We start from the raw sequence: 16,347 nt of genomic DNA, 5'->3' as shown, positions 1-16,347 counted from the left end.
CCAAAAGGACGAATGCAATCCGTAACCAGCCTTGTCGAGTGCGGGGCCCAGGGGATTCAATCCACACACGTACACACGCAAAACAAACCTTCACACTCGGACCAACACTCGGGAGTCGGGAAAAAAATGACAGCCTGTCCATGAAAGTGTTGGCAAACATTTATTCTACGTTGTTGAACCCCTAAAACAACGCCGGATGTTGCCCCCCTCAGCCGAATGCACGAAGGCCGAGGAAGGTTCCATCCACATCTGAGGGGACCCCCCGCGATGCGGTTTGTGGTCTCCCTCGTCATAGAGTTGTCGGGCCCAAGCACTAAACAGCTTACCAAAGTATACACACACTCTCTCTATATATATATTATATAACATTAAAATGTCGAAGCACTGTAGCTTGGGTGCCATCCTTGTTAGTTTACAGGGGCTCCCATACTCTCCCCTAGTTGGTTAGCCGAGAGTATGGGAGCCCCGGTTAACTAACTAGGATGGCACCCAGGCTAGAAGCATTGAATAACGTAAAGAAATATCAACGTGATGACATCTATTTTTGTCCAGAGAAGATTTCAGCCATCGCAATAGAATCGCGGATTGGGCATACTAATACTGCTAATAACCTTTTCAGTAACCTATGGAGTCTGATAGAGACTACGGAATCCCCACCCAAGCAGAAGGAATGTTTTAGTTGAGCCAGGACATGAAGCCCGTGTTCCGCGAGCTCCGGGCGCCCGACGTGTCGTCCCCGTGCGAGTCGTTCCAGCTCTGGATGAAATCGCCGATGACGGACTCGAGATCCTCCGGCGTCACGTAAGACGAAAACCTGCAACAGAGAGAGAAAGTTCTAGACTCTACAAGACTTCCAACATCATCATGATCATCATCATACATCCGGAGAAATTCTTTCTTCGCGGTGAGCTCATGAGGTAATAGACCGATCCCGAAGCCACGCCCCCTGTTCTATTTCGAACACCTTCGTCAAAAATAGAACAGGGGGTTCGATATGTTCGATAGGGTGTTCGACAGGATCGGTCTATGATTACACTTCATCTCGTACCTTTTCTCCTGGTTGCGAATAATATGCGGCTCACCGGTCTACATGATATGGCAAACCTGTCAGTACTTCTCCGAGGAGAAACAAATTCTAGTCTTTCATCCTCAACGCGACGACCTTTCTTAGTCTCTACTAGACTTCCAAAGTTGCTGGAAATAGTAGACACTGGGTAGCCTGGGTGCCATCCTATTTCTACCGGGGCTCCAACACTCGCGAGTGTAGGAGCCCCGGTAGAAATAGGATGGCACCCAGGCTAGACACTGGGGCCTGGGCAAATAGACTGAATAATACACCAGAGGAGTCAGCAGATCTGACACTCTGTCCGAGCAAACTCTATTATTCAGTCCATTTACCCAATTTATACTATTTCCAGCAATCCTGTTAGGAAGAAACTAATAAAGGTCGTCGCGTTGAGGATCAAAGACTAGAATTTGCTTTTCCTCGGAGAAGTACTGACAGGTTTGCCTCAGGGCATATGGGTTTTCTTAGACTTTCACCTCTTTTCTTTGATCCTTGTCTTATTGCGTAAACAAGCAATGAGATTAATGTTGATCTTCGATCTTTTAAAGAAAAACACACTCTCTTTACTCTCGCAGTTTAACCCGGTAATTTGTTTGTTTATTAGCTTGGCTGTTCTGGACAAACGGCCAGGGCTGACCAACTAGCTCTTTCATGGCTCGAAATACATTTTGTGCGAGGAGTAATCTTACGAAAAATCTGTAAACTGTACGATATTGTATGACATTAGTATCCGTTTTTCGAATTTTTTTCTTCAATTTACGGCATATACTTGCTCATTTTGCAGGTTCTTTGTACGAATTGCGAACTTTAAAAACAAAACGGACGAAAATTGATGCGCGCACGGAAGTCATCCATATAATCAAGTCAGGGTGGTCTTAAGTAGATTACCGAGGACCCAGTACACTTACCTCTTGACCCCCTTCCCTTCCGGATCCACCAGAAACTTCTCGAAGTTCCAGCGGACGTCGTTGACCATGAGCGGTTTCCAGTAGAGGGTCTCTTTGTTACCGCTAATGCCCATGACGTCAGAGATCGGAGGGCAGCAGCTCTGGTGACGTAATAGATTCGACATTGATGACAACAATGCAAAGTTTTTTGAAGGAATAGGATTCTATCCGAAAGATAAGCATTGAATTAGAATTCTATCCTTGTATGATCCCCATAGCATTCAGAAGGACGGACTACTTAAATACAATCAATAAATTGAAAGACACACAAGTTGGCACAACTCAAACTTATCTACGGGCAAGGAAGACAATGGTACACAATAACCGTATCATAACGTTGCCATTACAATGAACAAACAAACCAAACAAAATACAGACAAAATCTTTTAAACAAAAAAAAAGTGGCTCCACAATTCACGAAGGAAACGAATTACGCGTAGATACTGAGGATGGGATAGTATTCAATAGTAATCCTACGAGGTAGTTTGCTAGATGTTCTTCTGACATCAACTGTAAAATCATGTTAGCCACACAAGACTACATCACAGCAACAAAACGTTTTTAGTTATACATGTGACATGTCCTTTCTGCTTTTTCTCTTCTGGGAGGAAGGGTGGGACTTACGTTTCAACTAGGTATTTGTTCATTTACCATTCACCAGGTTTTTTTAGCGTCTCGTCAAATATTCTTTTTTCTACAATGTACAAGTGGCGGCAAGAACATAAGTTGTGTACAACTTGAGTCCGCCGTCACTTTGTCTTCGTCCATTGATTTGTTATTTGATGTTTCTTAGAATTAAAAAAGTCAATAGTATAATGGACCTCTGGGACACATGTATGCGGAGAGGTTCATGCCGTTCAACAAAAGAAAATATGTCCTCTTCAACGATCATCCTAGGGTGGGCTGAGGGAAGTTGCCGCTTCCCACCACTTCAACCTAACTTGGAGGCTGCACTTCCAGACTACAGACATTCCAGAGATAAACAGCAGTTCCCCGTGGAACTCTGAGGAAACCAAAACAGCTTTAAAACGCAGAGAGAAAGGAGCCACAACATCGGTTAACGTCCAGGCGCCAGTCCTACCCTAATGGCGTCTGTGGAGACCTCACCTTTAGATAAGTGAAGAGCGGCTGTGGGTATTCTCCAAGCAGAGGAGAGGGTCCGGCTGTTTTTGACGTATTTTAGTCGTCTTTGTCGGGCTTTGTCCTTTATTTTGTCTCTATAACCCACACAGTGGAAAGTAGAAAGCCCGACAAAAACGCCTTGAAACACGTCAAAAACCTAGCCTGGAGTCCAGCCTTCTTAGCTTTAGTCCGCTACCCAAGCTTTGTTTTTGGCGAGGAGCGGAGCTTGGATAGCGGACTAAAGCTAAGAAGGCTGGACTCCAGGCTATCAAAAAACAGCCGGACCCACTCCTCTGCTTGGAGAGCCTCCCGTGGGGACCTCACCTTTAGGTAAGTGAAGAGCGGCTGCTCGTCCTCCCCGTTACAGTCTCCCTTCTGGAACATGGTGAAGTTGGGGATGTAGTCGTTCCCTGGACGGACGTACCTGTCGGGAAGGAAAACACAGTGAGGTTAAAGTATACGAAATGCTCCCAAACTTTGCACTTGTATTATCAGTAACATACTGGTTCACTAATTAGATAGCTGTGCTAAGTTTCCTTTTCTCCCCGTCAGTCAACCATGTCAACGGGGAATGAATCCGAGAACATCTTTCAATGGACAGTCCACATCTACAGCCACAGCCATCGCACTGGTTGATAGCACTAGTAAAAAAAGAAATTGTTTGGAAACTGTTAAACGATGAAGCCAATCGTGTGGCCTATAGATATGTGTATATATACATTTATATACACCATGTGCAATGTAAACTTCCTACAGTAATGAAAAGTGGCATGGGTCAGGGGAAATCTGTATTGAACAGTTAATATTCTTAAAATACGAAGGCAGTCCGGTATCCAGACCTAGCTATTATCCTACTGTTGAGTAGATAAAGGCACTAGCTAGGAGAGCAAGGATTGACGTCTGTACTCAGTGCTTGCCTGTGAGAAGTGATGTAGATGGACAGATGTCCATCCCCTTTATTACCAAGTAATCAGTAACAGATGTCTGGTGTCTCTTGACCACCAGGGATAGACTGCTCGTCTTCCTGTTGTAATTACAGTAACATCTTGCACAGTAAATGTCTCTACTACACTACTCCCCCGTACACTTAGAAGTGGTCCCCACTTCTTTAAAATTACTCGTAATCGGCAGAAGGCACGATCTAAGTATGACAGTTTAAAATGGAGAGGTCAGAATACAATAATATAAACAGAGATGGTTAGATAAACATTGCAAGGCCATAAACGGGCACGGGTGTGACAAGCAATTGACTTCTTCCGGATGATTACAAAAGTAACAAAGCCTCACAGACGGACTGCTGCTGCGATGATAGAGACAGAGGCGTCAGGGTACTTACTTCAAAGCACGAACATAAAACAACAAACACAAACAAGCAAAAACAGGCTTCGCTACTGACATAGCAGTCAAGTACGAGCAAGTTCTACGTTACCGCAGCATGGTCAACGCAGTATCCGACATTACGTGGTCGGCAAATATCAACTCACAATCATGTCACATCTAGCATAGACTGTCCCGTAGGCAAATCAGTTCTATCTAGGGAAGGCATCATGCAGTCTCAATACAAAACAATACAATATAGCGTCCACCGGGTGGATCCGTTTCCCTTAGGCTTACGAATAGTCCACCTGGCGGGTCCGTCACCCGTAGGCTCACGAACATACAATAATACAAGACATCGTGCAATAATGGTACCTAGCTACAATTAAACCACAAAAGTTCGAGATGTTGCACAAAGTTCAGTGGTCGGGCAGGATACGCAGAGAAGTACTTTTTCACAGTTCGGCTAGTTTTCCCGGTAGAAGGTCACGCTGGTTATCACGGATGGACAGCGACGGGTTCCGTCGTAGGGGTAGTCGGGCTGGGTCGCGATCAAGTCGGCATGGTGGGTCAGGGAGACGGCAGCGTGATCGACAGGACAGCGCTCACGGGGTCTTGCGCACGTGGTCGGCGGCGGGTGGCATCAGGACAGCGGCGTGCTCTGGCCTCAGCGACGGCAAGCAGGGAGTCCGGACGCCTGGCCCCGGGCACCTGGCAGACAGGGTCGGCTGGCAGGCTGGCTTGGTTAGATGGCGGCATGGAGACACGTCGGGCGAGCTGGGTCTGTGTAGTACGGCGGCAGGCTGGCTAAACGGACGGCGTGGTAGCGTACGTGTGGTGAGTCGGGGCTGCTGGCTGTCGACGTGGCACGATGGCAGGCATATCATCGCAGCACGGACGAAGAGTGCTTGGGTAGCCGCTGGTCTCGATCGCTACCGGGCGACTCGGGCGGCATGGTAGCTGGCCAAGGCTTGCGTCGAGGCGGGTTCGGCCGTTCGAAAACGGCAACCACCGCTATGCCACCAGTGTTGAGTAGATAAAGGCACTAGCTAGGAGAGCAAGGAATGAGGTCTTGACTCAGTGCTTGCCTGTGAGAAGTGATGTAGATGGACAGATGTCCATCCCCTTTATTACCAAGTAATCAGTAACAGATGTCTGGTGTCTCTTGACCACCAGGGATAGACTGCTCGTCTTCCTGTTGTAATTACAGTAACATCTTGCACAGTAAATGTCTCTACTACACTACTAAAACTGCCTGGTCTCGATCTCTCTTCCTCTCCGCTATTTGCCAAGGACGAAAGAGACTCGGTAGATAATACGTTCGGATACCAGGCTAATTGAACTGCCCCTTGTATTTCAAGGACGTTAACTGTTGCCAACAGCATGCCCAAGGTGCCGCGCACTTCCAGAACCTTCCAGTGCAAGAATGTAGCTGTCAAACTGCCAGGTTTCGCGGGTCTGTCGTCGGGAAGTGGTGACCCACCGCCGGCCCAGCGGAAGCGAGCTGCGCTGCCAACAACAACTCTGTCGCCAGATGCGGGCGATGGCATGTTTTGCGAATCCCCAAGCAGATCTAACGGTGGCAAAGACCGTATCCAACTGGCAAAGGAGTTCTTACAGCCACCGATAAAACTCATTTTGCCACTATGAATTGGATACGGTCTTTTCCATCGTTTTATAGATCTACTTGGAGATAGATGTTTTGCACGCCTTTTGGTGGATTGGTCATTGGATGTCAGACTGTTTCCCGGGACCTACACAGGACGGCTCATCGGGTCTAGGACCAACATGCTCCCGAGGAAATTTTACCACTGCTCCCCTGGGTTACATTAGACCATCATGGGAAACTGTTTCCACTTCCAGGGCCTACACAGCTACAGGGCAGCTCCTCGGCTTTAGGGCCAACATGCCCCAATGAAATCTTACCACAGCGCCCCATCCCTGAGTTGGGTAACCCGGTTAAGTAAACCCGGAACGGGCTGAATGGTAAAATTTTCTTGGGGGCATGTCGGGCCTAGAGCCGTGGAGCCAGCCTCTGCAGACGATGGGAACAACCTAGCTGGCATCCACACTAGACTTTTGGCGCGTTTTGTATGTAGTGGTGCGCATTTAAGCTTGGTCCTCTCGAGCACCAGAAAGACACACACAACCAAAGAGACGCACGTAAAGCCAGCTTGATCTCCAAGTCGGGCTTGTTTTGAGTTTGGTACGTTTTTCTGGAGATTACGAGTGTTTTTTTTGTGTGTTTTTTTACAGATACCCTCCTGATGGAGAAAGCGCGTACTCTCCAGAAAGCAAACGTACGAAACATCGCTAAATATGCTCCCAAAAAAATCCGACTGCCACATCAGGTAACGAAACACGGAATAACAACAAGCTGGAGCAAAACATCTGCTCCGAGATTATCAATGATCATCAATCCCAGCCGTGCCTGAGCCTAGCGGGAACTCCGCCAGTTTCGTCATGGGCGTCATGGCAACGGCGACAAGCACAACGCGGCACCACATGAGTCACGGAAGATCACGTCAACTTGCAGTTTTGAAATTGCGGCGTGTAGTCAATCAGCTTTGAGACGGATGGAGAACAGTAGCAGCAGCATACAGTGTAGAAGAAAAAAAAAGGGTGACCCCTTTGCCAGATCTGTCCTTCGTCACATTACGCTATTTACCCCTGACCCACTTTTCGCATTCTGTTCGGACACAGAGGAAAGTGGGGGGTCGTATTTCATTCTGACGTAAAGAGGCTAGCCGGAGTTCAAGCTGGTCTTCATGGGTTTGTGGAAATATGGTAGGAATCAGGGTAGAAATTGACCCAAATAGACTGAATGATACGCTAGAGGGGTTAGACGGTCATAGAATAACAATTTGAAACCCACAAATTGTAATGATCTGTAATGCTATGGTCGGCGAGCCCCTCCAGCATTCCGGCTAATATAAGTCCTCTTCAGTACTCTATTTGACCAATATCTATTATTTTTCCAGTAACCCATGGCCATGCAGCCTGGTAGAGGTTAAAAGTCCATGCCTCCTGCGTCTTTCGTATTAAAGGTCTGAGTAAGGCCCAATTTATACACAGGTTTTTCTAGATGTCTGGACTGCAGATATCTGGCAGGCGACATCTGGGCAGAGATGTCGGGATGCATTTATACACATGACAGGAAGTACTGCAGGACACCCGTGGAGTTTGTTGGCGTCCCGAGGGCGTAGGTCTAAGTACCTTGTAGCCTGGATGCCAGACCCCCAATCAAGCCGTGAATTTACTTTAGCGGGCTTTTACTCAGTTTATAACTTTACATCCAGCGCCCTCCGTATGCATAGCCTGCATGCCAGACCCCCAATCTCTAAAATATCTATCGTGTGAGATTGGGGGTCTGGCATCCATGACTACCGCAGGCCTGTGAATGGGTCCATCTAAGTAATAGTTAGATCCCGAGATATGGGTTTCTTAGTGGATTTGGTACTGCTCCGCCCACCCGAGGAGTTGTTGGTTCCCCGAGGGCGAAGCCCGAGGGATGCCAACAAACTCCCGAGGGTGGGCGGAGCAGTACCAAATCCACTAAGACACCCAGATCTCGGGATCTAACTATTTTAGAACCCGATTGTCTTTCCGAAGCAAATAATATAAATACATATATTAAAAAGGACATGCATTTTTGTTGACCTTAAGGTGTTTGAGGTGAAATACAAGAGGAAGAAATTGAAATGTAGAGCCTTCTTGACCAGACCGTGACAAATTATCTGGCACCTCTGTGGTGGTGGGACCAGCCTTGTGTGTTACTGGTAATTATAAGAAAACAAAAACTGGCACCTTTCTGGGTCAGGCCCTGGTGGTCTCCCAAGGGGTAGGGGTGTACTAAGTAACGAATAAATTGACTAAGTTGGAGACGCCCACAATTTTATCCAATCAGGTTGATGGAACTTCACCTACTGGTGGGCGTCTCCAACTTAGTCAATTTATTCGTTACTTAGAACACCCCTACCCCTTGGGAGGCCACACTATGTGGATTTAGTCACAAGAAATGCACGCTCCTGATTGGCTGAGGAAAGACGGCCGGGTTCTAAGAAGTTCTTCGGCCCTTGTTTAAGTTTGTTAAGTCGAGGTACCGCCCCTTTCTCTGACGAAACGAGGTTAAAAATGCGTCTAACCTCAAGTCTGGCGACCCCTTTCACGTAGCGCGGAGTCTCAGGATGCTTTACAAAGGAAAAGAAAGCAGCTGGAAGGCGAACAAAAGTTGCAGACAGTTGTCCCTTTCCAGGCCGCCCACTTCTTTCTTTCAACACATACGTTACTGCCCTCCGTGAATAGTTTCACCAGCTGTTTCCTTCTTCAATGCAATTCTGACTGGTTCACATAGCAATGCAGCACAGGTGTCGCTGCTTATACCTGTGCTGCATTGCTATGTGAACCAGTCAGAATTGCCTTGAAGAAGGTGACAGATGGTCACCGAAACGTCGGTGGAATAAATCTCTTGGTTGTGTAAAAAATAATCTTTTTATTCATACGTCACTGCCATGGGTTCTCCTTTGACACGGCATAGCAAGCAGAGCACAGATTCAGCAACATGGAAATTATTCGAATGAAACTGAAGGCCAAGGCAAGACAGTTCTTTAAAAGTTTCATAGCTTGGTATCCGCTAGACGCTATTAGACGCTATAGACCATTAAATGCTATTTCGTCCTCTCCGCAAATAACGAAAGAGCCTTGGCAGCTGTAGTACTGGTGTGCTTGGATACCGGGCTTTACCTGCTCTCCAAGCAGAGGTTGGTGGAGAAGATTGTGCCTTTTTTTATCATATGCCGGGTTTTCTTAGTCTCCAACCAGACCTAATAGATTGCAAAGACCGTATCCAACTGGAAGAAGGAGCTTGTAATGCAATCTCCAAGCAGATCTATAGGTTGCTAAGACCGTATCAAACTGACAGAGAGGAAGTACAAGCTACTTCTTCCAGTTGGATACGGTCTTTGCAATCCATTGGGTCTGGTTGGAGACTAAAACGTACTTCCTCTGCAGGTTTGATACGGTCTTTATGCAACCTATAGATCTGCTTGGAGATTAGGGTTTTCTGACGGCACTCTCCACCAGCTGACAACAAACGGGGCATATGATAAAAAGGTCACGATCTTCTCCACCAACGTCTGCTTGGAGAGTAGCTGTAAATGGATATGTAAAAATGTTTGCGGGGATCTAATTTCGCGGTAGGGAGCTAGAAAATGGAGTGTTCGCGCTGGTTTTGAGTTCGCGTTGAAACAATAGTAGCGCTACTGTCACAGAATGGAACGGATTTTCGCGGTGGTTTTAATTTCGCGGTAAAGAGTTCACCGCGAAAACTGCGAACATAAAAACACCGCGAACATTTCAGCCATGATTTACAGTATTCGTTCCCTCACAGATGGCCACAGACTTGCAGTGGTTGTGTGGTTTACTTTTAGTCACTCTGACACTATGAAAACAACTTCTCGAATTGCGAAGTACTGAGAGAAGGGGGCAAGTAGAAACCGGAAAGGGGTCTTAGAACTTGTCTCCACGCAGATGTTGAGTCCTGATCGGTGCCTTACGCGTTTTCTTCTCTCCGCATTTCTACGTCAGCTGCAGCGTTTTTATTAGCTCTTCGCTTTCCCCAAGCCTTGCTTTCCCCTAGAGCGCGGACGACTAGACAGACGAGCAAAAACATGCGCAAAAGGGACAAAACACTGACTGAACTACGTCTTCTTGGAAATTACTGTAAACTAACTCATTTTCTCGGTGGTTTTAATTTGCAATAGGTTTTCGCGGTGTTTTAAATTCGCGGTTGAAAACATTCTGCAGTAAAGTTGTCATACTGGTGGAAATACATATTCGGGGCGTCACGAATTCGCGGTGGAGAGGTCATCGCAAAATGAAAACCACCGCGAAAGTTTTTCAGATTTACAGTAGAAAGCCGAGCGATTGTGAGTCACGTCGAGTCACCGAGGCTGTTGACCTCTCCGTAACTGGCAAGGGACTACAGTTGGATATCGCCGTTTATCTGCTGATCACTGATCACACCGCCCGTAGCGCCTACTGGGGAGGCCCAGTCTTCAAGATCCTTTGCAGAGAGACAGCGTTTCCATAGCACGAAGCGCGAAGCCTCTCAAACTGATCTGTACGGCAGCTACTTTAATGTATAGTATCGTCAAAAGCTAAATTGTACGACAAGGCGTCTTCAGACAAACTACAACCTCGAAAGTCATGGATGTTGTTGTACAAATGTAGCTTTGAAACGCAGCAAATCTAATACAGCTGTGCTTGAAAACTAGCGCAGCAACATCAGGCATGTGTTATACAACACGGCACAGCCCCGTAAACATGTGTGTACTTAAGGGTGTAATACAATAACGTTACATACACACTGTAAATACATTTGTATATAAACTGTGACTTCACCTCGTACAGGCAGGACCATTCGAAAATAACAAACAAATTTAGGTCAAAAATCTTACCGTCAAACAAACATGTAAAAAAACGAACAGTTTTTGTGCTCACCTGATCCCATTTAGAATCTCGTCGTTGTTGGCTGGCTCTTCTAACCCGAACTGGTTGGTGGGGAAACCCAGGATTTCAAAACGGTGACCGTTCTCGTCGACCATCTTGTTCCTCAGTGCATTCAGACCGACGTACTGCGGGGTGAACCCTCAGAAGGTGGCCACGGTGACCACCAGGAGAGTCGTGCCGCGATACTCGGCTAGGCTGACGTTACGGGACCCGTCCAGGAGCACCGCGTGGTGGTCGTGGAGGGATCCTTGCTCCGGCGCGCAGCTACACTGCTCTGTCCGCTTGTCGGCCCAGCCGGGGCCCAGGAACCCCAGGCATAGCAGGGAGGCCAGCAGGCCCGAGGAGAGCCCCATCCTTCCCGCTCGCTCGTCTGCTCGGCTCTGAGTCACTGCAGCGAAGATCTATCTGTGAGTGTGAAGACAGGGAAGATTTACACATGCGCAATTCTTGAACCGCGGGATCAGCCAGCGTTTGGTTGTTTGTAGCGGGTGGTCTTGCATACTTCATGACTTCATGCCGCATTTGCATACTCCCGTCGAGAAGTTTCTGGATCAGAGGGTTGGGGGTTCGAATCCAGCTGTGCACAATGTTGGCAAATATTGTTTTGCCTCTTAATACTACAGTGCAACAATTCTTCCGAATACAATGCAATTTTATCTGTATACTTAGCAATTTTACGAGTACAGTATTCACAGCTTTACTAGGCCTATAGGACACAAAACTCCTTTGTATAAAGAATACCCGTAAAATTGCTAAATATACTGATAAATTCCAACGCAGATATGGGGGGGGGGGGGTCGTAACGTAACTCCCCATAAGATCACTTCTAATAAAGAGGGTTCTTCCTCCTTATGTCGGCTTGAATATGACATTTTTCAGTAATTCGCTCGCTCCGACTGTAACAGTGCGGTTCTAGCGCCACTTACTAACCAGTCTAGCAGGTCCGGGTCTTTTAGCCTTGTGGTTAGTGCGTTGGGTTTGTGCTATGGTTGGTCCGGGTTCGGCCACGGGAGTCAGGAAACTGTACTATTCGCCTCGTGCGTTTCACGACCAAGGAGGTTTAAATCTGCGCCGGCGAAATTGATACTAGCCTGGGTACCAGACCACCGCGCTACAGTCGCTACTCTCTTCGGTTGGGGAAGCAAGTTTCCCCGCCACTGGAGTTAGGACATGGCCCCTTAATTATCTCTCGCGCGGGGTGATAGATATTGAATGAATAAATACCTTTACTGTACATTTTTCCCCAATGGGCTAAGAACAGGTCACATGTTAACAATCATATACATATAAATGTACATACAAATGTACATATAAACTAAAGTATACTCTAGTACTTTCGGCTTCCTTTCGCTTCTTGTTGCTTGCATAAATGTAGGTGCCAAGAGAGACCTAGCCTGGATACCAGACCTTTCGCGCTAGGCGATAACCCCTTTTTGACTGGGGGAGAACATCATACGTGATACAGAGTTTGCAACCGGTCTCTCTTGGCACCCGATCTCTGATATCTATCGCGCTAGAGATGATAGGGGCCCTGTGTTACTGTGGTGGCGAGCAAGTTGCTTCCCTGGACGAAGGATTTAGTCTCTACCAGACAAGCTACGCCGGCGATAGGGAGAATCATATTTGCCAGAGTTTCACTTGAAGATTGCATATCCTCTCTCCGTAGCCGACTCCCTTCATACAATTCACTCTATTTGGCCAATTTCTACTATTTTCTCAGCGATCCACGGGGCCTGGTAAAGGCTAGAAGGATTAGCGACTGTAGCGCGGTGGTCTGGTATCCAGGCTAAGACTAGTAAGAGAGACATGGTGCCAACTCTAACGTATATACGTATGCGGCCTCCCCCGGTAAGAAAACACCGTTCGACACAGGCCCCGCCCCAAGAAACAAAATCGGCGTACTGAATCCAACTATTCCCACGATACTTGAGAATACACTCGTAATCGTCATGAGATACAACATGTTTTACATGTGTTTTTTTTTTTTAATGCGAGGCCGACTCTTGCCAAAACCGGAGAAAATCATTTTATTCCATTGAAGATACAAAAGAATAGGGGGTGTCACTTTTAACCATTCCCGACTATTTGGGTTTCAAGTTCCAACCCTACAGGACAGAGCTCGCGCCCTATACTAATCAAAGATAGATCCAGGCTAAACTCTGTACCGCGTATGTGGCCTCCCCCAGTAAGAACTCGACACGCTTTCAACGAAAAACACCGTCCGGCACAGGCCCCGCCCCAAGAAACAAAATCGGCGTACTGAATCCAACTATTCCCACGATACTTGAGAATACACTGGTGATCGTCATGGGATCTAACACGTTTTACGTTTTCTTTTCTTTCAATGCGAGGCCTGACTCTTGAAAAAAAACGAAAAAAATAATTTTAACCCAAGATATTGAAGAATGAAATAAGGAGTGTCACTTGCAACCATCCCCGGCTATTAGGGTACAGATCCTACAGAGTTCGAAAATCCGCTTGATTTCTATTCAGAAACGATGAGCCTGAGGCCTTTACTCAGTAGCGCAACAGGTGAACTGATCGAACCTTTGCACCGTGAAATTTCTTAACTTCAGCAAACTACCTGCCCAAATTGCCGACAGAAAAAAAATACCAACTATCTCATAGTCAATCCAGGACGTTTCAAATTTGCCTTCTTTGAGTTTAAGCCATCAGTGCTTGGTGTTCCAAGTGCAGCAAAATCCTTGAAATAGAAAGGTGTACCAAATTCCAAAACGACAATGGTATGCCGGCAACGTCAAGTAAGCACTACAAATTCAGAACCTTATATACGAAATTTTAGCAACAATATAAAGATTGAACGATGTGGCATCGTGTGGCGCAATCGGTGGGGTGTTTCGCCCACAACCGAGAGGCCCGGGTTCGTAACCACCGATACGCCCCGATGCTGTGCCCTTGGGAAAGGCACTTTACACGACTTCGGCCTCGCTTCACTCAGGTGTAAATGAGCTTCGGTACGCGTCCCGCGGATGGGACGTTTGAAATGGAGGTCCGGTGTTTGAGGAGAGCCACACCTCGAGCACGTTAAAGAACCCACCGCGCTTATCGAAAAGAGTAGGAGTCGTTCCCGGCGTGAGTGGTTCAAAACCTACAGTCCTATGGCCGCACATGGGGCAATTATCGTATTGAGGTCACATGAGTTAGCGCCGGTGCGAAGAGAGAGTAGTCGGCCTACCCAATGATATTGATAATGCTAAGCTAAGTCCTTACCTGGGAGTCAGTTGTCGTGTCTTTGTTCCTCGAAACACGGAGGTCAAAAGAGACCGTGTGACGTGCGCATGAGGAGTAATTGTAGATGCCTTTGTGGGCGGACACCTCTCAGGAGCGGGCCATTTCGATATAGGGGTGGTTAGGCGTTACTATGGCGCTTAAGAATGCACTTTTTTAACAGAAAATACATGTATCAATTTTAAGCTTTTAAGCCGATGTCTACTTGTTCAAGGAAATCTTTAACAAGTCCATAGCTATCCGTTAGATATTTGCACGTACTTGTCAAACATCGAGATAATTGCTCTGTAGAAAGTCCCCCTCTCACCGGCGTCCCTGCGGCCGATCGAATTGACAAAGCACTCAAAGAAATCTTCACGTATGCTTTGTAACTACAGAAAAAAAATGGCAGCTAAAACCACCGTCCACCCCCGCCCTGAGATCAAGAAACAAGCGTGCTGAATCCAACTGTTCACACGATACTTCAGAATACACTGGTGGTCAATAAGTCCTCGGCCTCACCCAGAAATAAGGTGCACAACTTAGATATCTGGGAATAATCTTAAACTATAAAGGCTTTTATGAATGTCTACCAAAATTCAAATCATTGTGATCATTACTTTGCAGGCGACACCCAGTAGGATTAAGACACGGTCAATTGAGCTGTGACATGAGGTGTGCGGGCCAACTTGCTTTCATGAAAGTCAGATTGTATGACCCGCTTCTTTTTAGTTGAAGTAAGAGGGGAATGTTCAGGAAATATTTTGACAATGTTGAAGATTTTATGCCGATTCATGACATCAGGAGGTCGACTCACTCAGCTCTGATCACAGTTCAACCTGTTTTTCTCGCCACTTACCTACTGATTTTTGAATGGACGTCGACTGGAAAGTGATGACCACAATAATTTGGAATTTGGTGGATATTGCCAAAAGACGTTATACTACATAATTATGCCACGCCGAACTGTGAGTTGTGCACCTTATTTCTGGGTGAGGCCGAGAACTTATTGATCACCCCTCGTACACTAGTGATGGCGCCGTGGGATCAAACACGTCTTACGTTGTTTTTAATGCGAGGCCGACTCTTGCCTCAACCGGAGTTTATTCTAGGATATCGAATGATTTTCAGCTACCATTCCCACGATACTTCGGAATGCACTGGTGATCATAACCAAATCTAACACGATTTACCGTTTTTCAAAACGCAAGTCTGGATGAATGAAAGGAAGATTCTCGAACTCCGTACCGTAGCGTAGAAACCCGAATGGTCGGGGGTGGTTACATATGACACTCCTCATTCTTTGATATCTTGGGATACACGACTTTTCTCCACTTTGGGCATAAGTGCGAGTAGTAGTCTCCTGGCTCCAGGGAATCGAACCCAGCCATTGAACCACAGTTACAACAAATGTACCCTATTCTAAGATAGAGCAACAGGTGAGATGGCCTATCCTTTTCCATTATCTTAGCTAGTCTATCTTCCCAACGTTGTTCACAGACCAAATTCTAAGTACTGTATATCATAGGCAATCCTGGAAATGTCAAAATCGCGTTTTCAAGCCATCAGCATTTCCATTTAAACCAGATAGAAACGTTGACCAAACGGCAAAATAACAACTTCGGCCAAATTAAGTAGGCACAACAATTGACCCTTTGTAAAGAACGGAGGATGGTACCCAGACTAGTAACGTTAACCTTCCGTTGACTTGTGTAACTGTAAGGTTTTACAACTCCCTCTTTACGGCTGGTTTCAATCAATGACCATGTGGGAGAAGTGGTCACGGCATACTAGCCTCTACCAGGCTCCACAGGTCACTAGAAAGAGTAGAAATCGGCCAAATAGACAGAAAGCAGGCCAGGGAGTACAGTTTACGACCTAGGGAGCGGCAAACTGTACTCCTATAGCGGACTAGAACTCATCTGGCATGTTATCCGTCTACTTGGCCAATCTCTACTCTTTCCAGCCTCTCTGGTAGAGGCTACCAGCATGCCACCCCTCAGGCACATGCTACAGATCAAGCCTGGTCAGCCCATATCATGTTTGATAGCAGGAACAGTATGTACGTAACCTGCTTGTACCCCACACGTAGGAAGGCATGTCTTTCCCATTCGAGATTTTAAGATAAACGCCCTGGATAAACAGTTAACCCCCAGA

General features: G+C 46.7%; 1 protein-coding gene across 1 annotated transcript; it reads right to left on the bottom strand.

Moving 5' to 3' along the window:
• Window positions 1-137: 137 nt before the first annotated feature.
• On the bottom strand, window positions 138-11,397 carry LOC136433914 (glutathione peroxidase-like). The gene is made up of 4 exons (XM_066426510.1): window positions 10,954-11,397; window positions 3,460-3,559; window positions 1,975-2,114; window positions 138-814 (listed from the first exon to the last, which is right to left on the bottom strand). Exons 1-4 carry the CDS (start codon window positions 11,313-11,315, stop codon window positions 676-678), a joined length of 741 nt encoding a protein of 246 aa, XP_066282607.1. The 5' UTR covers window positions 11,316-11,397; the 3' UTR covers window positions 138-675.
• Window positions 11,398-16,347: the final 4,950 nt, after the last annotated feature.

The sequence above is a fragment of the Branchiostoma lanceolatum genome, chromosome 4 (assembly GCF_035083965.1).
Source record: "Branchiostoma lanceolatum isolate klBraLanc5 chromosome 4, klBraLanc5.hap2, whole genome shotgun sequence".
Taxonomy (NCBI): domain Eukaryota; kingdom Metazoa; phylum Chordata; class Leptocardii; order Amphioxiformes; family Branchiostomatidae; genus Branchiostoma; species Branchiostoma lanceolatum.
This window is presented reverse-complemented; position numbering and strand designations above follow the sequence as displayed.